The sequence below is a fragment of the Zalophus californianus genome, chromosome 13, assembly GCF_009762305.2.
Source record: "Zalophus californianus isolate mZalCal1 chromosome 13, mZalCal1.pri.v2, whole genome shotgun sequence".
NCBI classification, from domain to species: domain Eukaryota; kingdom Metazoa; phylum Chordata; class Mammalia; order Carnivora; family Otariidae; genus Zalophus; species Zalophus californianus.
The window spans coordinates 50,501,702-50,525,518 of record NC_045607.1 but is presented as its reverse complement, the minus strand read 5'-3'; the positions used below and the strand labels follow the sequence as shown (position 1 = coordinate 50,525,518).

The 23,817-nt window shown below is 42.0% G+C and overlaps 1 protein-coding gene across 1 annotated transcript in view; it reads left to right on the top strand.

Annotated features, from left to right (window-relative positions):
- The window catches only part of ADAMTSL1 (ADAMTS like 1), a 406,966-nt gene that overhangs the window by 277,931 nt on the left and 105,218 nt on the right, over positions 1-23,817 (top strand). Inside the window, exons 20-21 of the mRNA XM_027616409.2 lie at positions 10,028-10,155; positions 23,413-23,541. Of these exons, the coding sequence (XP_027472210.1) occupies positions 10,028-10,155; positions 23,413-23,541 (257 nt within the window). The remainder of the gene's footprint in view (positions 1-10,027; positions 10,156-23,412; positions 23,542-23,817) is intronic.

The window sequence follows — 23,817 nt, the reverse complement described above, 5'->3', positions numbered from 1 at the left end:
TACTCAGTAAATACTGTAATGGTGACATATATATTTGCATCTCTGTGTGTGTTTACAGCGATGATGGCCTGTCCACGTGTGCATCTAGAGACCTAGACCACAAGCAAGGTGAAGCTAAACTGTTCCTTGCTTTTCAGTTACTCTTCATAAATACTGAACACTTACTGGGCCCTCCTATACTTCACCACACTGAGCTGAGATTCAGGCAGAAGCTAACTCCAGTTTACCTTTGTTTACAGTGTAACGCTGGCCAGAGAGTCTCACAAGTAACACTTCCCCACATCTAATATCAGGAGGCTCATGTAATATGGACAGATGTACATTCCGTATTCCTACGTCTGAACCCAAATCCAAAAACAATACCTGTAAAGACACTGCTGACTTTCTTACAGAAAAGAAAATCCAGATTCTCTAAAATTGGCACTGGAAGTCAGACTACCAAATCGGGAAGAAAAGCTGGCTGAAGAGGGATCGTTTCCCTGAGAAAACCTAAATCCTGCTGATAGCCCCGCACTGACAGAGAAGTCCCGCCTCGCTGTTCAACACTTTGGCCCAAGACTGGGCTGCCAGCCGACATAATATGCATTAGCTCAGCTAATAAAAGGCTTAAAGCATTTAAACAAGACTTTCCTGAAGGTTAAGGGATTTTTCAAAGGAATGCAGGTGAACGTGAAGAATCATATGAAACTAGATGCTTTGAAGAAAATACTGATTCCTTCTTAGGGGTGAAAAGTGGCAGGTAATAGTCTATCTACGTGGAGCCCTAGGGAAAGGGCTAATGCCAAGGAATTTCTGCCTTTTAGCCCCTAAGCCTGTCCCTATTTTCCTTCTATTCTAGGTCTGCCTGATTTGTGCTGGTCATGTCTGACTACGCCCTTGGTTAGGAAAAGCAATCCAATGGTGCATCAGTTAACATAGAGGGCAGCCCACGGTGGTAGAAGGACAATAGGGCTAGAGTCAGAGCAACTTGGGCTGGCATTCCAGTTCTGCCATTTCCTATGAAGTGAGCCTACTTTAATCCCTCTGAACCTTGGTTTGCTCATTAGTTAAGTTAAAAATAATTACACCTGCTCTGCAGAAGAGCAACGGTGTGAAAAACAGGTAATATCTGTAAAGTGCCTGGCACACAATGGATACTTGTACATCAGTATCTATAATTACTGGCATATAGATATGAGGTCATTATGTCACGCCACCTTCCAGGACATCACCAAATAAGGAGCTTTATTCTCATTTTGAGGAACCTAGGAACAACCTAGGCAGTTGTTGAAAGAGTCGAGATAGAAGGGTAGGTAAGAAAACATAGTGTGATGGAGAATTAGCCTAAATCCAGGCAATAGGAGAGGATGCTTATATTATTCTGACATTTTCTCTGTTGCTATTGTTTCTGGTCTGGTAGAAGAGAGAACTCTGTATGCTCTCCATGCTTATACTTCCCAGTTTTGGACAACTTTCCAAAGTGGTGTTGAATAGGAGATGAATTAAGGAGTATTTGGAAGGCTTTGGCCTGGGCAACACAGAGTATTTACAGATGGAAATTTCTCAGAATGGAAGAGAGAATCAAATGGGAAATGCCTCCAGGGTCAAGATCAGAACCACAGCTGTGAATAACACTATATGTATAGGTCATAAGCACATGAAATACAGTTTCCAAGTTTGCATAAAAACTGGAAGCAAGGCAGATAGGGAGAGAAGAAACCGGTTTCAGTTTGGTTTGGCTTATTTCCTTTGTAGAACTAATGGCAGTGGAGATGACCAATGTTTTTCCCAGTTGAAAACTGGAAGAACAGCAAGTCGGAGGAACAGGGGCCATCCCAGTAAATGTGTAGGCCTTGAGGGGAAAAAAAGTATTGAAAGGTCAATATAAAGGTCACAGTAGCATCAGAGGACACAAGACAGTGACAAGCAGGTGGCACAAGTGAGGCACTGACTATTCCCTGAAAGTTTAGGGGTTCTCCAAAGATCCCCTCCGTGGTTCATTTATTCTTCTTAGAAAAGTGATCCTAGGAAAAGGCAGAGTTCTGAAAAAAGGGATTAACATTGTTACATAAGTGAGGCACCGAAACAAACCAGAAGGGAAAATTCTTCCATGTTCTTTGTCCGGGTCAGCAAACTTTTCTTTTAAAGGGCCAAATAATAAATATTTTATGCATTGCAGGCCATGTCCACCATTCATTTCCACCATTGTAGCCCAAAGGCGATCATAGAAAGCATTTACTTTCTCTGGGCATGGTGGTGCTCCAATAAAACTCTAGTGACAAAAGCAGGTGGTGGCTGACCAGAGTTTGATCCCCCTCCCAGGTAAATAGGAAATCAAGTCAGAGTCATTTCATACAGAGGTTGATAGTTCGAAATGAATTACCCAGCTAGCAAATAAAACTACACGTATTAGCAAATTCAAGGTTTCATGAGTTGCTGCAGAGAAAGAAGTTGAAGCGTTTGGCAGAAAGTATTAGGACAGGGTTAAGAATGTGTGGTCAGGTGGCCTCTCCCATTCCAAGAATATTTTCTATACTTCCACCTGGAGCAATCGTGAAGCTTCCAGCATCAAATAACTTTGAGTTGGCAATTACATTAAAAACAGCTAAGGTTATAAAAAGTTGCCCTAGCCAAATGGTGATATGAAACTCTTCATGAACCTCAAATCTCTTCCCCAAAATATCTGTGCAAAACAAAACTCTCTCTTGCAAGTCTCTGGGCTACGATAATTTTTGGTTTTGGAAAAAAAAATTCTTGCTCACAGAGGAGGTCTTCTCACAGCATTCTTTTTTTTTTTTTCCCCTCCAGCTTCAAGCTATTTAAAATCTAGAATATTCTTGTTAGTGATTACCCATTTCCCTGAGTAACTACAAACTTTGGCATAAATTACCCTCCACCAAAAATGAGGCCAAACCACATGCCTTCCAGTTATTTAAAATCCAGAATATTCTTGTTAGTGATTGTCCATTTCCCTGAGTAACTACAAACCTTGGCACAAATTACCCCCCACCAAAAATGAAGCCAAACCACATGCCTTACTATTAGGTCCCAGCGGGTGCCTGCACATGGTCAGTTTTTTTAAAGGTCAAAAGTCACTCCCCATTCCTGATTCTACCACGCACTAGCTGAGCAAGTTACTTCTCTGAGCTTTTGCTTCCTCTCTCAAAAGCGATAAAAATATCAGTCTAATCACATGACAGTGAGAATAAAATTATGGAAAACTTATATACTTGTCTAATAAGTAACGGCCCCCACTGTCCCTTTGTGGTAGATTGGATGATCCTAATCTAAAAAATTCCTAGGCAGGAAAAAAAACAAAATCTGCATTTCAGTGTAAGTAAAAGTCCTCAGCATCTCCTCCTAGGAATTTGGAGCTGATGTTCTTTGCACAGCTGCCTTTCACTTCACGTATTTGCTTGTAAGCTCACTTTTTTTTCCAAATTTCATTCCTTTATTCTCTATTTATATACTTTTTTTTTTTTTTGCAATAGCAGGATTCTGGCTTTTTTTTTAAGTGTTCTAAGATTTCAGTATCTGGTTCATAGTGTTAAAGCAGTTAGGAAAATATGTACTTGTACTTACTCAGAGATTTCTGAGTCAAGAGTAGAACTGAGCTGCTTGCCAACCCTGTGTGCCATGCGGTCTGTCTCTGCGCCTCTTCTGTCCCCAGCGCTACCACTAAAGTAAAGGCTCTGCAGCTCACTCACACAGCAGACCCCTGTCCCTCCCCATGTGCCTGATTGATGTGTTATTCCTTGAAAGCTCTACATTTCTCAGTCCTTTACCCTTGTCAGAACCGTTCATCCCAACATCCAGAATACATATGCTCGGACATGAAGAGTGAATGGTGATGGCGATGGTCATGTCAATCTCAGCAGCAACAACCTGTGCTTCCATAGGTCTTACCACATCAGGCACTCTGTCTACATTCTTTATTTATTTATTTTGAGGGAGAGAGAGAGAGCGCACGTGCTAGTGGGGGTGGGGGTGGAGATGAGAGAGAGAATCATAAGTAGACTCCATACCCAACGTGGAGTCCAACACAGGGCTCGATCTCACGACCCTGAGATCATGACCTGAGCTGAAACCAAGAGTCAGAAGCTTAACTGACTGAGCCACCCAGGTACCCATCATCTATATCCTTTAAATACCTGAGCTCAGGTAGAATACTCACAAAAATCCTAGATAGATACTATAATTCTCCTCATTCTATAGATAAGGAAACTGTGACACTAAGAGGCAAATGACTTGCCCAAGGTTACAAAGTGACTGAGTGGTAAAGCTGGGTTTGGGACCCAAGCAGTTTGCCTCCAGCATCTGGGCTCTTAACCACTCTGCTGTATTGTCAGTAGGATCATTTTGAGCTCCACTGCTCTGAAGGTAACTAAACAAGAATCTATTCAGCATGCCAGCCCTGTGCTGAATACTGAGGAGGGAACTATGAAAGAAGCAAGAGTCTCAGCCCTTGCAGTATTAGTTTCCAATCTAACTAAAGAAGTAAGACATTGTAGAGTAGAAAGGGTTTTGTAGTACAGCTCAGAACAACTCTGGAAGATCAGGAAAGGGAGAAATTCTCGTGGACCATGGTAACACGGGAGGTAGAATGGGACTCATTCTTAATGGAATGGCTAACGTGGGGTCCAACACAGGGCTCGATCTTACAACCCTGCGATCATGAAGGATAGATGGGAGGAGAAAGAGCATGACTTCATCCCCAAGCTATGACAAGGAGAGTCAAAGGGGCCACCTTGATGAGAGAAACAAGTTAGTGCTGGGATGTGGGATAGGTAATTTTGCAAATAGGAGAGGAAGATACTGTTCTAAAGAGAAAGGATGTACCTATGATTTCCAGCATCTAGTCCTGTGTTGGGACTTAAAGTGGGTTTAAGAATGCATGCTTGTCAGGTCGATAGGCCTGAGATGGTGCAACATCATGACCCGTGTAGCAGATGGGTATTTCTGTGTCCAGAGCTTGAAGATTTCCTCTTGAAGAGTTCCAAGATGGTAACATAGGTGTCCACCACCTGCATCATTTTAAAAAAATACTAATTTGTTAGCTGCATTTGATGTGGAAGCTCTTTTTTTTTTTTTTTTTTTTTTTACTTAGAAAACAGTAGGAATGGGTCTATATACTCCTTTATTTGGTCCTCATAAGAACTGTCTGAGGTCAGTATTATCCTCCATTTGCCAAAAGAACGTAGAGGCCCAGAGTTGAAAAACTCACCCAAGACATCCACATGCCTCCGTCTCTCTTGACTGAAGTCAGAAGCCTTCCTCTCTGCAGCAGCTTGACATGGTTGCTCATGGAGATCACTTTGAGAGACGGGCCCACACAAGACAGTGGTGGTCATGGTTGAGCCAAGGATTCAGAGGGCATCATGATGCCACCCCACTTACAGAATTGCTAGAGACTTTCTCTTAGACACCCAGAGCTGCCTCCTTTTCAACTAAGAGTACTTTCTCATAGGACATTACAAATGCAGAGGCAACAACTTCACCTCAAGGAGCATATACTTGGTAGGATTGGCCCACGGGCACTTTGTCCAAATCCTACTCACAAGGTGGACAAGGGCCATACTTACATAACTAAAACAATTATTTTTACTCTCAGCCACTCCTTTGCTAGAATGCTTGAGAAGACATGCTGTCACAAAGAAGATCACAAGTAAAGGCCATCAGAAAAGCAAAACTCCTTTCTTTTCTGGCTAACTGTATGACCAGGGAAATAAAGCAGTAAGTTTTAGCTCAGTAAACCAAAAGGGAAGTGGGGTGTGGGTATGGGAGTAAAGCAGCTAGTATTAATATCCCTAATGTGACCACAGGACCATTTTCTATGTAGGCCTTAATTATGCTCCATTCCATGTCCTCTCATTCTCTAATTCCTTAAATTCCAAAACAACCCCAGAGAAATCTTTCTGGTTTTGCTCGGAAAGCAGCACTATGTTTCTGTGTTTTCTGTGTCTGTGCATTCTAAAATAGGCCTGTCAAATCCAAAAACAAAATACAAGCTAAAAGAAATCAGCTACTAACAAATTAAGTTAAATTAATAGAGTAGATGCCTGCAATACAAAGAAAACTTTTTTTCCCCAGGAATCTCTCTCCCTAGATGCCAGGCTAGATAGAGAGACTACAGTCGACCTCAGGCTTCACAGCAAAGCCCTTTGCTTTGTCATGTTTCCTAGAGAGCCCTGCATGGGAACCCTCTTCAGAACTACTGCTCCCCCTGGTGGCAGCCTCCAAACCCCCATCTACCAAAGTTGAGGACATACTAAAAGACATGATAAATTGAAAAAGAGGGGTGCTAGACCAAGAATCTCTATTTCAAATTCCGACTCTACAAGTTCAGTTTTATGAGTTAAATAATTTGTAAGCATATGCAATAAGTGACAAATTCAGCTTTTGTCCCCTGTAGGTTTTGTCCTAAGTTAATATTTAAGACGTTTTAATGAAGGCGAATACTTTATCTTCTGTCTTTGTATATACATTTTATGGAATAAAAGAACACGCAAGTGGTAAATCTCAAGGTCTGGGTTCGTTCCTTTTCACTCCCACTATTCCCATCCTAGTTCAGCCCCGTAAGTTCTCCTTCTCTTCATCACCTCTGTGAGAATATTTTCCAAGCTTCAGACCTGCTCAGAAAGCATTATGGCTCACTCAATAGCACCCGTGCCCATAAGTGGTGCAGCTACAAAAGCTACCCCCCCCACCTTAAAAAATGGGTGGCTCAGGCCCACTGTTGGGAGTGGGTTTTATACCTCCTGCATGAGATCAGGCTGATATAGTAGTTCTATGGGGGGGGGGGGGGGGGGGAATGACCTGAATATGGAGATCTAATAAATTGGGAGCTACAGAGAATTAGCCAATAGCCTGTGCCCCTCTCTTCCTTTCTGACAATCTTTACCACTCCCATCCTTCCTCACATTTAATTCTTCATTCAGAGCGTCCAACATTACCAAAAAAAGGATCACTGGAAATGCCAAAAAATGGTCTGGAAATTCCTTATACACCTTTTTTCACAGCTTCCTCTGCTGAGTAGGGAAAACCTACTTCAACTGGGTTTGAGAAGTGGATAAGCTGAGATGTAGGAAGGTGAAGGGATTTGCCAGGGGTGACTACTTAAACAATAGCAGGACCAAAATAAAGTTCAGAAGACCGGTATTCTAGCCTCCTGCTCTGAATGTTCAATTCAAGAAAGCTTTCTGTAGGGAAGAGAGAGACGGTGCCAGTTTTAGGGAGACAGCCATCCCAATGGACTTGGGAATTTAGCAAATTCTAATCCCTGCCTTTTGAGTGCAATAAAACTGAGTAACAATGGACTAAACGCAGTCATGATGAGTAGTCAGTTCTACTGAAATTTGGTTAAGCCTACTTTTATTATTGCGTTTGGAAGTCATTATGGACGCATACATGTTCCTGGGACATCATCATGACTTAAATCATAAAGTCAATTTTTAATTTTTTTAATATCAAACAGCCTGAATACCTGAAGAGATTTAGCAATGATAATATGGTTGTTTCTGTTATGATTCTTTTTTAAGATAGTGACATTATTACATAATATTTAGTTTACCAAAGATAAGTGTGTATCGTCATCTTTCTCTTATTAGCTCCTTTGAAATAGACTAACATGTAATTGTTTGAGAAAATTCACTTAGGGGGCGCCTGGGTGGCTCAGCCATTAAGCGTCTGCCTTCGGCTCAGGTGATGATCCCAGGGTCCTGGGATTGAGCCCCACATCGGGCTCCCTGCACAGCGGGAAGCCTGCTTCTCCCTCTCCCACCCCACCCCCCTGCTTGTGTTCCCTCTCTCGCTGTGTCTCTCGCTGTCAAATACATAAATAAAATCTTAAAAAAGAAAACTCACTTAGCATTTAATGGATGTGTGAATGAGTGAGTGGATGAGTTCTACCACAATCTCTCATGGCTTCTCTCCCACCCCTCACAAAACTTCAGTTCCATTTCAGTGCCCCAAAAACTTGACTATCCTCAGCAATTGTGGTGATGGTGTGGAATGGCACTGACTCAAACACAGACCATCCAGAAACTTCCCTTCAGTTGAGGTTTTCTGTTTCCTTCCCCATTTTTATCAGAACTGCATAAGTAGATTGAAGACTGATACATGTAAGCCTTGCTTTTCCTCTTTCCTGCCTTCCCTCTGCCAAGAGGTAAGAGTAAGCAATGCAATTGGCTCAAGGCCAAAAATGGAGTTGAGGAAGCGTGACGTTGCCAGATTGGTTACCCACCGCAGAATAACTAAAAGCTGATGAGAGGCAGTGCCAACGTGTCAATAACATAGAGTCTGGAGAGGACCCAGCAAGAGAGATAGTGAAGAAAGGAAAGAGTTTTATAGTGGGGAGAACATACTGCTGGGGCAGGAGGTTGGACTCCTAGTCTTAATTTCACCACCAAGTCTCATGAGTTCTTCTGTCATTTTCATGCTTTCTCTCTCCCCACCTTTCCTGAAAAATGACCCCTGTTTCTAGCTTACGTTCTGAGGGTGGATGTTAACATGATATTAGGTGAATAAATCTTTGGGCCTTTTGAAACTAAGGAGGTGGAAATTATCACAAAGATGGAAATGACTGACTCTAGAAGCCCATAAGCCACCTGTAAGGCATTGCTGGGCCATTGTGGTTTGCTGACCTAAGGCCCAGGCAGGTCCAGGCACTGGATCTCTGAGCTTCCAGTCCTCTCCTCCTCCCTGCCCCCTCTACATTCCCACCTCCACCTATACAATCCAGTTGTCATCAGCCTCATCAAGTCACTGAGACATAAACTTCAAGTCATCATTAGTCACTAACCTACTTAACTGCCGTGATGTAGCAAGTGGTTCTTAGAAATGGCATAAATCCAAAAAAGAACAAAGGGTAGACTAAGATTGGAGTGGGTCTTGAAGCTCTTGCTAGGCACTCCCAATGTGATGCTTGTAATTCTTTTCAGGGAAAGCAAAGTGTTGGAACTAGATGGTGGTTATTCTGGAATTTCTACCATTGTCCTGAAGGGCAGGTTTTGCCTTCATTTTACTGGGCACCTTCTCTACAAAGGGTCCTTTATTAAGTATTATGGGAAACCACAAGATCTGAGTTTTATACCTCATAATGTTTACAGACTAATGAAGGTAATAGATTTAAGTATGACTACCTAGAATTGAGATGTAGTTAGACATACAATTTCCTTCAAACGTATGCATCAGGATCCTCTCATCACTATTGGATTCTTGGCTTCCTCTCATGCACCTCCAAGCCTTTACTCCAGATGCCTTTCTCCATGTCTGGAAGCTCTGCCTTCTTTCCACCATCCAACGAAGCTCTATTCCTCCTTTATGATTTTTTCCTTCTCCTTAATAGGCCTTTCCCAAACCCATCTGCACCATTCATTCCAGCCTCCCCTCTCATCCGTGATGTGGGTGTTAATATGTATTCAGCAAACATACACTGTCTACTCCAACTGGTATTTTTAGATCAAGTAATCAACAAGTAATCAACAAGCGGCATAGGCAATCAAAAATCTCATTTGGGGTGGCTCTCAGAATCACATCAATCAAAGTGGCAAGAGAGCCTGGGTTCCTGAATGTCACTGTGGCTGGTTTGGCTCTGTTTTATTTTATTTTATTTTTTTTAAGATTTTATTTATTTCTTTGAGAGAGAATGAGAGAGAGAGAGCACGAGAGGGAAGAGGGTCAGAGGGAGAAGCAGACTTCCCGCTGAGCAGGGAGCCCGATATGGGACTCGATCCCGGGACTCCAGGATCATGACCCGAGCCGAAGGCAGTCGCTTAACCAACTGAGCCACCCAGGCGCCCGATTTGTCTCTATTTTAAAACAGGGTTCCAGGGGCACAGAGGTGGCTCAGTTGGTTAAGCGTCCAACTCTTGATCTCAGCTCAGGTCTTGATCTCAGGGTCATGAGTTGAAGCCCCATGCTGGGCATAGAGCCTACCTTAAATAAATAAATAGAAATAGAAATAAAACAGGGTTCCTTCCTGCCTTACCAGTATTGAATGCCAAAAAGGAGTCAACTGACCTCATCAGGTCTCCATTTTTTCCTCCAGGATTCTTCTGCAGCCAGATGATTCCTTACAGATCCTGGCACCAGTGGAAGCTGACGTGGGTTTCTACACTTGTAACGCCACAAATGCCTTGGGATATGACTCTGTCTCCATTGCCGTCACATTAGCAGGTAATGTGAAAATCCTGTGTGGTTCCATTCGGAATGACCCTGTTTTGAGTGGGTGCCTATGATGTGGCGAGCAGGCCCGGGAACACGTAGATAAATGAGATTCAAACCCTGCCTTCAGAGAGATTATAACGTATAATTCCAATTAAATGGAGATGAAGGATACAATAGGAGGTAGAATGAAATACGTGGTATAAATGATAACCTAAGAGTGTGCCAGGACATTCATTCCATCTGGGAGATTTTTAGAGTCAGAATGGGTGGATTTCGATAAGCAGAGATGGGGGGAATATTCCAGGAAGACAGAACAACATGAGCAAAGGAGCTGTGTACAAGTAAGTAACATGTTCAGGAACATGAGTCGTGACCTGAGACCTTGAATGCTCGCTTGGGATCCCGTCATTTCTCCTTGTTACCCCTGTTGCAAAGAAGACTTGAAGACTCACGGGCAGTTGGAATTCCACAGTCATGGTTTGGAGCAGGAGTGTTGTTCTCTCCAATTCTGTTTTATTTCAACCTCTTGCTCTAATGCACCTGCCAACACTTTCCCTTTATCTATAAAGTTAGGCAAAACATTCTGCACATGGTGATTTAAGAAAAACTGCAGTGCAGAGTACAGCATCTCCCAAGGTTGTGGTCTTGTCGTCATGGACTTTATAAAAACTTCTCTTAATATAGGACACAAATCCTTGCCTTTGAAACTAAAAAAGACCTTAGGTACCAACTGTACCAGTGCCCTCATTTCTTAGAGGCCGGGTCCTGTAACCTGAGGTCATGTAACCACCCAACTAGTTGTGGAGATAAGAAGGGAACTGAGGCCTCCTGACTCCCAGCTCATTGTTCCTTCCATTTCCCCAGTGATCCTACCAAAGTGGGGTCCTTTTTCGCAGATCTGGGCCATGCAGTCTTTTTGGTGGTATGTGGCATGTGTTTGTATTTATTTTTTTCAATTGCTGCTCCCGTCAGATGATTCAGTAGATGCTAGAAAAGCCAACATCACCCCACACTAACCTCATCGGTCCATGCTGGGATTATGTTGTCACACTATTCTCTAGTCACACATGCTACTCCCTTGCATATCTGTTTAGCAACAGCATTTCTGCCCATGACCTGAGGCCGATCTGGAAAGGGACCTTTAGCAGGAGGCTTTCCAGAGAAGATGAAAGTCAGCAGTGAATAAGGCAAGCTAAGATTGCCCTGGAGTGGATTAAAGACTGATATTATTAATGCCTATTTTTTTTTGAGTGAGCAGAACATTTGCTTTCCTCCTAATGTATTCCAGTTACAATCGTTATTCCCCTCTTTATACAGAGTCCAGATGCTCAGCACCAATCTCGTAAAAGCTCTTCTGCTTTCCATACTCCAACCTGCCTTTAGCAAGGGCACTGCTGACATCCTTCCAATTGCTGGCAAATGGTGGCTCTTACAGGATTAAGTCTCTTGTTTATATTTATCCAGATATGGTTCAGCTCCATCACAGACTAAATACCCTTTGTTCACCTGAATTTAATACGATGAATGGAAACCTGTCTGGAATTAAGTAAGGCAATTGTAACATCAGACTTGTCTTCAGCTCTTTGAAGGAAAGCTAGTTGAGGCTGCCAAAGTGTTCAAAGCCATAAAAGAGAGAGCAGCCTAAGAGGTACTGAGGAATGGGAGGAAAGGGGCTAACCGATGAAGTAGGTCACAAACACCACACCTAGGACCTAGGGGACTGGGTCGTTATACTTCAGTACTGGGGTTTGTTCAGATCTGCTGATGAGTCTGATAGTCCCACTAAACATTAAGGCTCAAAATGTGTTTTAATATGATGGCTTGAGATTGGATTTGTGTCTTTACCTGGGATTATCATCTACACCTGTGGCATACCCGCTACTATTCTAAGCACACCTTCCGCCAAGTATCATGGGACATTCAGCAATAAATAAGACCTGAGTTTTGTGCTCCATAATGCTTACATACTACCTAGAATGGAGAGAGAGTTACAATTTCCTTCAAATGTATGCATCAGGATCCTGTGTAGTGGTATATAAAATACCGCCCTAATATATACACTACATTTAAGGGGAAAATGAGTGTCGAGCATTTCTAAATTTGTTTACCAATTATGCTGCTTACCTTGAACAAAGTCTATAATCTCACCGAGTTTTCGTTCTCTTCTATAAAAATGAAATCAATAATATAGGATCGTTGTGAGTTAAATAAGATGGCGCTTAGCCCCATGCCAGGCACATAGTTCACACTCAGTAAATGTTTCGTTTTCTTTCTCTAGCTTTTCTAAAATGAAACACATCCTGAAAGCAATTCTAAAATGTGTAAAACATTAGTCCAACTTGGCTTCCATGTATTTTTCATTATAAGTCTTCACACTGAAATTTTTCAAGTATGGCCTTAGGAACTGATTCAGCTCAAGTGCAGTCTAATCTTCATGGTAAATCTCTGTGCTTCTGTACTTCCAAAAACATTGCAGACTTTTTGTCTTGACTTCTGTATGGATGTTAGACCAAAAAGGGAAAAAAAAAATCTTTTTGAGGCTCAACATACTCAGGTGTGCCCATGATTTTGTAAGGAAGGTATGAACTTTGGTCTTGCCAGTGTGCCCGAGTTGACCAGAGGTAGGGAAACTTGTTCACAGTAATTCACAAGAGCAGGCAGAGTATGACAGTTAAGCCTGAGGGCTCTGCAGCCTCCTAGTCTGGAATGAAATCCTGGTTCCGTCACTTCCTGGCTATATAACCTCGAGCAACTTCTTTGCTCTCTCTGCCTTGGCTTCTTCATTTGTAAATGGTGATAAAAATAGATAAAAATAATACTCGATTCAGATGGTTCCTGTGAAGATTAAATACATTCATATAAAATGCTTATAATTGTGCACTCAATATTTGTTAGCTATTATTATTGTGAGGATAATGCATAAAACAAAAGCCAAGTTATTTTTACAGTAGAGGAGCCTCCTTTTCAGAGAGTAGAACGCTCGCAAGGCCTTTGGAGGGCACCTCACCCTCAATGTCTCCATGCCAGCCCCGGAAGTTGGATTAGCCATCTGGAAAGGGCTGGACTTCCTAGATTCAGAGCAAGGGAGATAGATTGTGGTAAGGAATATTTCACATGGGCCTGATGAACTCTCCACAACCAGACCTCTTCCACTGAGTTACCCCATCCTCTGGATTGGCTGTGTTGACAATTCTGCCTCTCAGATTCATTTTAGGTCCATTGCTACTCTGTACACAATTTTTCTTTAAACATGTAAACACCATTCAGCTTCAGACATGCTCTTACAGCCAAACCCTTTCTTGGTCTGCCTTCTTTGGGCCTCTAAAATATTGTCTTTGGTATCCTTTTGCTTTTCTCCAAACTCATCCATTATGTGTTGATTTATCTGTAAGTCTCAGAGATTTGAGGGAACTTTGCAAGTGCGTGTCAGCATGGAGATAACCAGCATCTCCCTGTCCCCCTCCCTGGTTCAGAACAGAAGCTCACAGCCAGGTCAACACAGGGCCATAAAATTCCTTTCTGTCCTAAACTGACTTAATTGGATACCTATTTCACCGCTCAGAATGTAGATGACAGTGGTATACCATGGATGGGAGGATAATAGGAGGTAGGGAGGAGTATAAGAATGTCCCCATAATGTCACATACCCACATTTTGAAGTACTGATTACTTTACATCAGGTATAGACAGTTCTGGATAAAGGAGAGTTTCTGGTGTGTATACATATGGGCGCAAAGATGGGAGAGCCATCTCGACTAGTCAGATTCAACACTCAGCCAGGTTGCTCAGGAACCTTCCAATCTGAATGGCAAAGGCACAGTTTTGAAGGAAAGCAGTAGTTTGCTGGTAAACTGCTTCAGTCTGGATCAGTGGAGTTTAGCTCTACTTACCAATGCAGATGAGTCCTGTCCAGGTGTAGACCATGGATGAGGTCATAGCCATAAGGGAAGCGTTTTTGGTTGTCACTGATATTATAAGATCACAAAAGAGATATTGTAAGGCCTGCCTGACATCATCACTGGAAAATGAGAAGAAGATGAGGGATTGAGCATATCTTTCATTGAAAGGGGAGAATACAGATGAGCTCATCTGAAGTTTTCACAGGAAGAGAGAGACAGAAAATACTTCTCCTTTCCTGGCATGCTTTTCTGCTTTTTTATGAGTTGAATAGCTGACACATACTATGTCTAATAAAGAGATCACAGAAAATAAAATAAAAGGAAAATTTAAAAAGGCCATTTTCCTTGAAATTCTTCTTTCTCTACCCCTTCCCCATCATGATGTAGTAGCTGCAATAAAAGACAAGCAGTTTTGTAAGGCTTTTATAACATAAGTCATTTAAGATTGACATTTCTGAAATTTTTATCCAGCATTTCTGTTAACCAAAGGAGAACTTTGCTTCACAGACAGTTAGACTCAGAGAGGGTCCTGTCACCAATGACAAAGATGGATAAAGGAAGGTTTTCTCCTGGGCATTAGATGAGAGGCAAAGGTGGACATGTTTGGCTATATTTCAGATGGTGCTGTGAACAACAGTGTAATGGCCATTGACTAATCCAAGTTGCCATCAAGGGATTTTATTATCTGATATAATACTGAGTAATCAACATCCTTAAGTTTTGTTTAATATGTACATATGTGGAGCATGCCCACTAAAGAGCCCTAGCTTTTATAGAACTTAGATAAAATGGATAAGAACATAGCAGGAGAATCCGGCCAACTTGCTCTGCTCCTCAGTAGACTAAAGGAAAGAAAGAAGTACCAATGATCCAAGCTAGCCCATCTCAAATTCTGAAAAGGCAATTTTCACGTCTATCCAAAGGAATGAGGGAAGAGGGTGCGTGGTCAGACAGATAGTGGGATATAGCATATCCTGGGTTAGTCGTTTCTAGGAGAGGCTGCAGCATCACATGTTTGTACTAGGTATGCGGTCCCTTGTCAAGGATTCTGCACTGGATTTAACTTTTTAAGAAATTACCAACTGTGTTCCAAAGTGGCTGCACCATTTTACATTTCCACCAGCAGTGCATGAGGGTTCCAGTTTCTCCTTTTTTTATTATAACCATGCTCATGAATGAGAAGTCATATTTCACTGTGATTTTAATTTCTATTTCTCTAATGATTAATGATGTCAAGTTTCTTTTTTGTGCTTATTAGTCATTTATATATCTTTTTTGTTGTAGTGATAACTTTGTTAAAACAACACAAATATACAATCTTAAGGTTCTGTAGGTCAAAACTCTAGTATAGTCTCACAGGATAAAATCAAGATGTCAACAGGCTGCATTCCTATCTGAAAGCTCTAGGGGAGAATGCTTTTTTTGCTCATTTGGATTGTTGGCAATATTTAGTTCCTTGTGACTGAGGACTGTGGTCCCTATTTTGTTACTGACTGAACGGAGTGCCATTCCCGGATTCTAGAAGCTACTGCATTCCTTGGCATCTGGCCTTCTTCTCCATCTTCAAAGCTAGAAATGGCAGGCTGAGCCCTTCTCATGTTACTTCTCTCTGACAAACTTCCTGTGTCTCCCTCTTCTGATTTTAAGAGCTCGTGTGACAGACTGGGCCCACCTAAATAACCTAGAATAATCTCCCTATTTAAGGTCAGCTGATTAGCAACCTTAGTTTCCTTTTGCCATATAGCATAACATAGACACTGATTCCAAGGATTGAATGTAGGCACCTTGGGTTGAGGGGGAACATTATTCTGCCTACCATACCCTTTCTGAAGAGCACAGCTCATTTTCATCAAACGGTTGCCATAGAAAAATGCAAATTTAATGTAGATAGACTTTCTAATTTTCCCAGATAAGCCAAACCAAAACACACACACACACACACACACACACACACACACACACACACACACACACACTTTTAATCTCTCCATTTTTAACTGAGCCCAACTAATTCAAACTTGTAAAAAATTATTTTCAGGCTAAACATGTCTGTGCTGTGAACATAGCCTGGAGGTTACCAGTACCCTCCAGTCAAATCTTCCATATCCTGTATTCTCTGATCAGATATTACACCACATTTCCCTGTGTAGTCAGAGTATTACGCAAAGGGTAATAATTTATTTTATTAGATTATACTAACTAAAACCATGTAATGATTTGGATGAAAGAGAAACATTTATTTTTTACTATTACAAGAAAGGAAGCTTATTGTAATAATGGAATAAGTAAGAGTCTAAGGAAAGTATTTGCCTCATTACAAAATTTAGAAGCAGATTTAGAACTATAAATCTGTGTCCTTATTATAAACAGAGGGGTTTTAAATAGATACACACTTGGGTCTCTTGAAGACCTAAGAGTTCTATGAATTTCTTACATACAAATCAAGAACAACAGTCAGTCCCTCCGCCACCACAACTACGAGCTATAAACTCCCCTTACCTGAAATTCTAACATTTACAAATTTACTTCCTTTATCTTTGGGAGACTAGAAGACTAGATAGCAAAGAAGTATAGCTTTTGCCAGTGATGTCTTGGAAAAGTAACAAGTGAGAGGAAAGGTTCCCAGAGGACTGGTGATGAGAAAGGGTACCAGGTTAAGCAGAGTGGACTGAAAGGTCAGATGTCAACTCTCAAGGCAGGAGGTAAAAATTAAGTGAAGGAGACCTCATGAGAGACAGCAGGACAGGAAGGAGTTAAAAAATCCCTGCGCTATAAAATGCGAAAGGCATATGGAAGGAGAACCAGACCAAGAAAAAAAAAATCATGCATCTCAATAATAACTATTATCTGTAACAAAGTGACTCTTGTTGAAATGGCCAGGTAGCCAGATCCTGAGAAGTTTCTGGCCAGCATGGGATGGTAACTAGTAATAGTCAGTATCCGTATCTGTCATTACTCATTTCAGATGTATAAGATGATGTTGGTCTTTATAAGGGCTTTCATGGGATCACACTGATCGTGGCCCCTTAAACTTTATTTAACTCATGAGTCTCAAATTCTTCAACTGGGAATTCTCACTTCACGGAGTTTTTGCAGATTTAATTCCAGTGGCCCTTGTGAGAAGCCTGTGATAAATTGTAGAAGCAAGCATTTCTTATGGCATTGTTTTAATATTCTCACTTATTACAAGGCATTATCCACTGATGAAATCTGGATCTAATGCAATTTGTTTAGTTTCAGATGTTGAAAGTATGTGAAATTTATAACAGTGCATCACTGTATACTCTAATATTTTCATTAGTGGGTGTCACTGACCTATTCACCTTTCTCTTGGATTGAGATTTGGGGCCGCTGTGGATACCACAGCTGGTTTCCTGAACAGTGACCCGGGGGTCCCCCGCAAGTCAGCCTGGCATACAGGTCTCACAACTTCTCTGCAAGTAGCTATTTTCTGGGGTCTCCAACGATGTTTAAGCTCTCTGGGGTGACGTTTAAGCTCTCTGTGTCTGTCCAGATGCTGATGGCAGTTTCAGGAGAATCCCTTGTATTTAAATTACTTCTAATTATTCCGAAACCTTCATAGCTCTTCAAAATGGAGGCAGTTGAGCTCCTTCTCAGCCACAGATTTGATTCTTCTCCTCTTTCCGGTCCTTTTCCTTTTTCTTTTCTTTAAACTTTCCCTTTCTGTCTGTTTTCTTAGTTCATCGACACCCATCATAACATTTCCTCTCCAGTTTAGCAGAGCTGATGCCGATGATCACAAACATTTGTTCCAACCTCACACTGTGCTATGGAATCGCTCTAACAGCTTTACATGCATTAACGTACTTATTCCTCAGCCCTACAGCTATAGAAGTAGAAAACCAAAGCAGGAATAACTTGCTCAGTCCTCACGCGTGTAACCCAGAATCCGTACCTGAGTGGCACTCTAGAAACACTCTGCCAGTTGCTAGTTTACACTTCAGAATCTCAAACCTGGCCATTTAGTAGTCTTCAAACCCGCCGCCTGCAGTCCCTTCTCTTGTCACTGCCCTGTATCCCAGCCATCCTCAACATGTCTCGCCCTGCCTGGAAATGCATGCACATGCGCACTTCCTAGCATAGATTACCCCCAGCTCCACAGGCAGAATTGCAAGCCTTTGAAGTACAATTCATTTTTGATGGCTAATAATAGCCATCAAATGATGTTTGTGACTCATGTTAGAATCAAAAGAAGACCCATTTGATTCATTTAATGAGTCAACCAATATTCACTAAGCCTGGATTAGCATTTGCTAACTACTGTAACAAACAAAACCATAAATATATGATGGCTAAAATATGATAGATTATTCCTGTTCACATAAAGTCTAAAATTATTGCTCAAAAGGGTTTTTGTAGATTGGGGTCAAGAAGTGGCATTCTCTGCACATTCCATCTGCTAGAACTCGGTACCTTGCTCACACCTAATTGCAGAGTCTGGAAAGTGACCTAGCTGTGTGACCAGAAAGAAGAAAAGAGTTTGGTTCGTAGCAAATCCGTGTCAGCAGTGGCTTCTAGAGTGGAAGGCATCCTGCCGTTAAAAACAAAGTTCCTATTAGCAGAGGCCTGGCCTTGGGCCCTGAGAAAAAGTTACTTACAATGCTCTCTATTCTTGGCTGCGCTCAAAAAACAAACCTTCCATCTCCTCTGGCTCCTCTCTCAATCACCTTTATACTGGGCCAAAGATATTTTTCAGGCACATATGTTCAGATTTTTTCCCATTGGGTTTTGATTTTACCCAGAGTCACACATGCAGGAAAGAGGCACGAGCCAGAGCCCAGACTCTACACAGGAATGTATTTCTGAGCATTTGCTCCTGGGGCTGCTCATTTGTCCATGCCTGTCTCTCCATGCTCGTGCTTCGGGATGAGAACAGTGCCTGGGGGGGCCGAGCCCCTCTGCTGTAAAGGCATCACGAGGAGGCACACGGATGGGTACCCACACACAAGGTGTAGCCGCGCCTCGCGTTCACGCTTTGGACAGGGGCTGCCCTCCCTGACCACGAGTGAGGCTCTATTTCCCCTGTTCCGCGTTACTTCTAACCCGAACCATAATCCAAAAGCTAAGGGGTATGAGGTCTGAACTGAGCAAAGACGATTCTCTCAATGCTTCTGTCTCTGAGTACGACTCTCTCGGACAAGCTTGATTCCTCACATTAGACCCAATAAGTGGAAACACTTGCCTCTGTTCCCATTTCCTTGTTTTTCTTGGGCATATAAAACGAGGCATAATTTCCTTCTGTATAGCTCTTACTCGACTGTAACACAAATTCATAGGTTAAACTAAAGTGTCATCTAGAAGCCCTATCAGTTCACACCAGGAAGCAGCACACATGGGATCTGCGGGCTGAGCGCACTCGCAGGAGGGCGTAGCCGCCGGCGGCGCATGCGCACAGGCCTGCCAGCCCAGGCACGGCTCACACTGCGCAGGTCCAGTGGTTACGGCCCACGCTCAGGGCACTTTCCTGTTTTGCCAATTGTGAAAGCCTTTTTTAGTACAGCATGCCCTGACTCTTTGTTTCTTAGCACTGTCTTCAAACAAACATATAATTTCTCATTTCACTCTCTCTGCATCTCTGTTTTTTTTCTTCTTAGTTGACCTCTGTAATTAAAGTCAGACTCGTTCATGTGACTAGAAGCAGACACAAACCTAGGCATGGCATCATATAGCAGTATTAACTTACCAGGTGATCGTCCAGGTGACCTAAAATAGACTCGTATTTTTTGTTGTTGTGCTGGTTATTGTTGTTAGTTGACCATGAAAATCAGAGCTCCAACTTGAAAATTTCGAACAGGGAACTAGCAGTTCTTTCCTCAAAAGAAATCTCCCCAACTCACCAGGAAATCAGAGAAATCAGTTACAGAAAAACCAGAAGAGTGTAATCTGTTGATTCTCGAACTTGGCTGTGTATCAGAATTACCTATGAACTTGTTGAAAATAGAGATTACAGCTTCTGTCCCAGAACAGACAACTTTATCAGCAGTCTGAGCTCTGTCCTGGAGAAGCCTCTGCTTGTGCATACTGGAATGGGATGGTTGTACACACTGGATGAAACTGTCTCCTTGGCAACCATGATGGAGTAAATCAGAAGGCACCCGAAACCATCTCATAGTTGCCTTGTTCTTGGGGTAGGAAGAACCTTCGTGTCCCAAGTCAAAGTCGTGGCCCTGTGTGCTGGTTTTAAACCACCTGAGATTCAAATGTAGTGGATCTAGAATGGGACTCAGTAATATATACAAGCTTTTTCTAATAGATGTAAGAGGTTGAGTGGTTTAAGAAACGTTATTTTCATTGTATATTTCCACTGATCATAAATACTTGGGTTACTTTGTGATTTGTCTTAACAGTGGATCACGAAGGTAATAAGAAACATACAAGTAGCTTGTGCTAATGACAGCCCTCTGGTGACAGGACAAAAGGCCATTACTTTTGAGCAAAAGCTCAATATAATTAATTAAGGGCTGGATTTAATTCAGTGACATTTGAATTTTATAGCTATACACTTGCAGCTATAAAAACCACCTTTATTATTAAAATTCCTATAGGAAAAATAACTTAGTAGTTGTGAGTCTGAAACTCTCTGGTCCCTAACCTACTTTTCTCCATTGGCACAGTATTTTTTTATTACACAGTGAGGCGACTTGTAGTATAGCAGGACAGATTATGTTTTTAATAGGTACCCTGGGAGTTCTGAGGCAGCCAATCCACAGACAAGGATTTGAGATCCCCTATAAGAAGCACTGGACTTCAGGTCAAAATCTAGCGTCAAGTTTAGCCCTATTCCTTGCTGTTCTCTGGCCTTGGACAATCCATGGAGCCTCTCTGAAGCTATGTTCCTTGATTACATAAAAGAAATACTTCACCTGCCTTGTTATGAAAGCAAAAACAAATTCAGATAACGCACATAGCACACCGCATTCACACATATATTCACTTACTAGATGTTTACTGAGGACCTACCATCTGTCAGGACTCAGTGGTAGGAATGAAAAAGAACAAGAGAGATGTGATCCCTGCTTTTATGGAGGCTATGTGGTGAGTGGTGGGGGACAGAGAATACACAAATAAATTATATATTCTGATGGTTCTTTGCTTATGAAGAAAATAAAGGTGGTGGTGAGATACATAGTGACTGGCCAGGGATAAAGGGGTACATGCTTTAGATGGAGTGGTTAGGAAAGGTCCTACTAGAAGGTGCTACTTGCCCCTGAGAAACGACTGAAGAAGACAGCCATGCAGAAGTCTGTAACTGGAGGATGGCAGGGAAAGGGAAGCGCTGTGGTAAATGAGCTGATCTTTTGGAGAAAGGGAAAGAAGGCCAGTGTGGGAGCAGTGCTAGCTGGGGAGTGTGGCCTCAGTCAGGGAGGAGAGGAACACATAGGGGACATGGCTGGTCATAAAAAGGAGATTGAAATTTTGTTCTAATCGCACCGATAAAGCACTGGATAATTTAATCCGAAGAGTTACATGATCTGATTTGTGTTTGAGAAAGATCACTCCAGCTGACATAAGAAGAGACTGTAGTGAAAGACACGTGGAAGTGAGACCAGTTAGGCTCTGCAGCAGTCCATCCAGAGAAGGTGGCAGCGTCAGATCATAGTGACAGAGGGGGGCCCGAGGCTTAGATTTAGGGTATAATTAGAGTTCGAGCTGGAGAGCTTCCTGTGGGTAGGGAGGCAAGGTAGATAAGCCAAGGTGTACTCAGGGTCATTCCAGCTGCATTCCCCTATTCTCACCCTGCATTATTCTTAGAAACTGTAGTACCAAGTCACTCATCTTCACATCAGCTCATACATAGTCTCAAATATATGGAATACAGGTGAAATAAGGGAAAAGACCCCTAAACAGTCACAACAGATATGGAGAGCCTATGTACATCTTCAGATCTTACTCAAGTTTCTGCCTTTGAACATAGTTTCAATGAGCTTAATAACCTAGAGCACAGTTACAAGGGAAGAGGGAAGAAGAGAAGAAAGAGGGGCACAGGAGGCTGTGTGACAGGGCAAGCAGGAATAATGATAAATAGATGAGGGAGAAAACAAAAAGTATAAAAAACAGGTTAAAGGGTTGAATTGAATTATGGTTTTCTTCACAGTTAATGAAGGCACAGCAGAGTGAATACCATCGTAGCGTGTCCTGCCTATAAAATGGTTAAAACTAAACGAAACTAAAACAAAACTCCATTTGGCTTACAAAGAATTAAGCATAGGGTATATAAAAACGATTTCATACCATACGACCCAGGAATTGCACTACTGGGCATTTACCCCAAAAATACAAACGTAGGGATCCGAAGAGGTACATGCACCCCAGTGTCTATAGCAGCAATGTCCACAATAGCCAAACTGTGGAAAGAGCCAAGATGTCCATCAACAGATGAATGGATAAAGAAGAGGTGGTGTATATATACAATGGAATATTATGCAGCCATCAAAAGGAATGAAATCTTGCCATTTGCAATGACATGGATGGAACTGGAGGGTGTTATGCTGAGTGAAATAAGTCAACCAGAGAAAGACATGTATCATATGACCTCACTGATATGAGGAATTCTTAATCTCAGGAAACAAACTGAGGGTTGCTGGAGTGGGAGTAGGGTGGGAGGGGTGGGGTGGCTGGGTGATAGACACTGGGGAGGGTATGTGCTATGGTGAGCGCTGTGAATTGTGTAAGACTGATGAATCACAGACCTGTACCTCTGAAACAAATAATACATTACATGTTAAAAAAAAAAAGAAGAAGAAGAAGATAGTAGAAAGGGAAAAACGAAGGGGGGGGATCGGAGGGGGAGACAAACCATGAGAAATTATGGCCTCTGAAAAGCAAAGTGAGGGATTTAGAGGGGAGGGGGGTGGGGGGATGGGTTAGCCTGGTGATGGGTATTAAGGAGGGCACGTATTGAATGGAGCACTGGGTGTTATATGCAAACAATGAATCATGGAACATTACATCAAAAACTAATGATGAAATGTATTGTGACTAACATAACGTAATAAAATTAAAAAGAAAAATAAAATCTTTTTTAAAAAAAACCTTTAAAAATAAGAGAAATATCATTTATAAATTTAAGGACAAAATGCACAAATCATCCCAGCTTGTTAGATACTATGCTCCGTCCTCAGATTCTTCAATCTGTGTTCTTTTCCTGACAGTTCTATGGTAGATGAGTTGGGTGGGTGGATGGTTTCTATATCATGCAGTTACAGTTTTTTTCAAAGGAAAACATGGTTAGTGGGAAAAGCCTGGGTATACCAGTTGTTCATTGTGGGTCAGCCCATGTTTCAAGGGAACACCCCAAGCCCACAGCCACCATCTAGTAAAATCTCACATTCCTTCCCACCTTCAGGAAAACCACTAGTGAAGACATCACGAGGGACTGTGATCAACACTGAGGAGCCTGCCATCACAGTTGATGTGGGAAGCACCATCAAAACAGTACAAGGAGTGAATGTAACAATTAACTGCCAAGTTGCAGGTGAGAAATGCATTCATGTGTTAATTCATCTGTTCATATATTAATGGAACCCTGTGCTAGGTTGAGGGATACAAAGATAAATACAGATTCTACTCTCAGGGACTTAGGGCTAGTAGGAAAGCTAAGGCAAGAACCTCAGTCACCCTGAAAATGGACAATGCTACAGAAGTTTAGAGGAGGAAAGATGAATTCTGGCTGGGATGGAGGTGGTTTCTTACTTCAGCCTTGCACACTGCATGTGCCAAGATGGAAGCAAAGAGTGTTCCAAGTGAACAA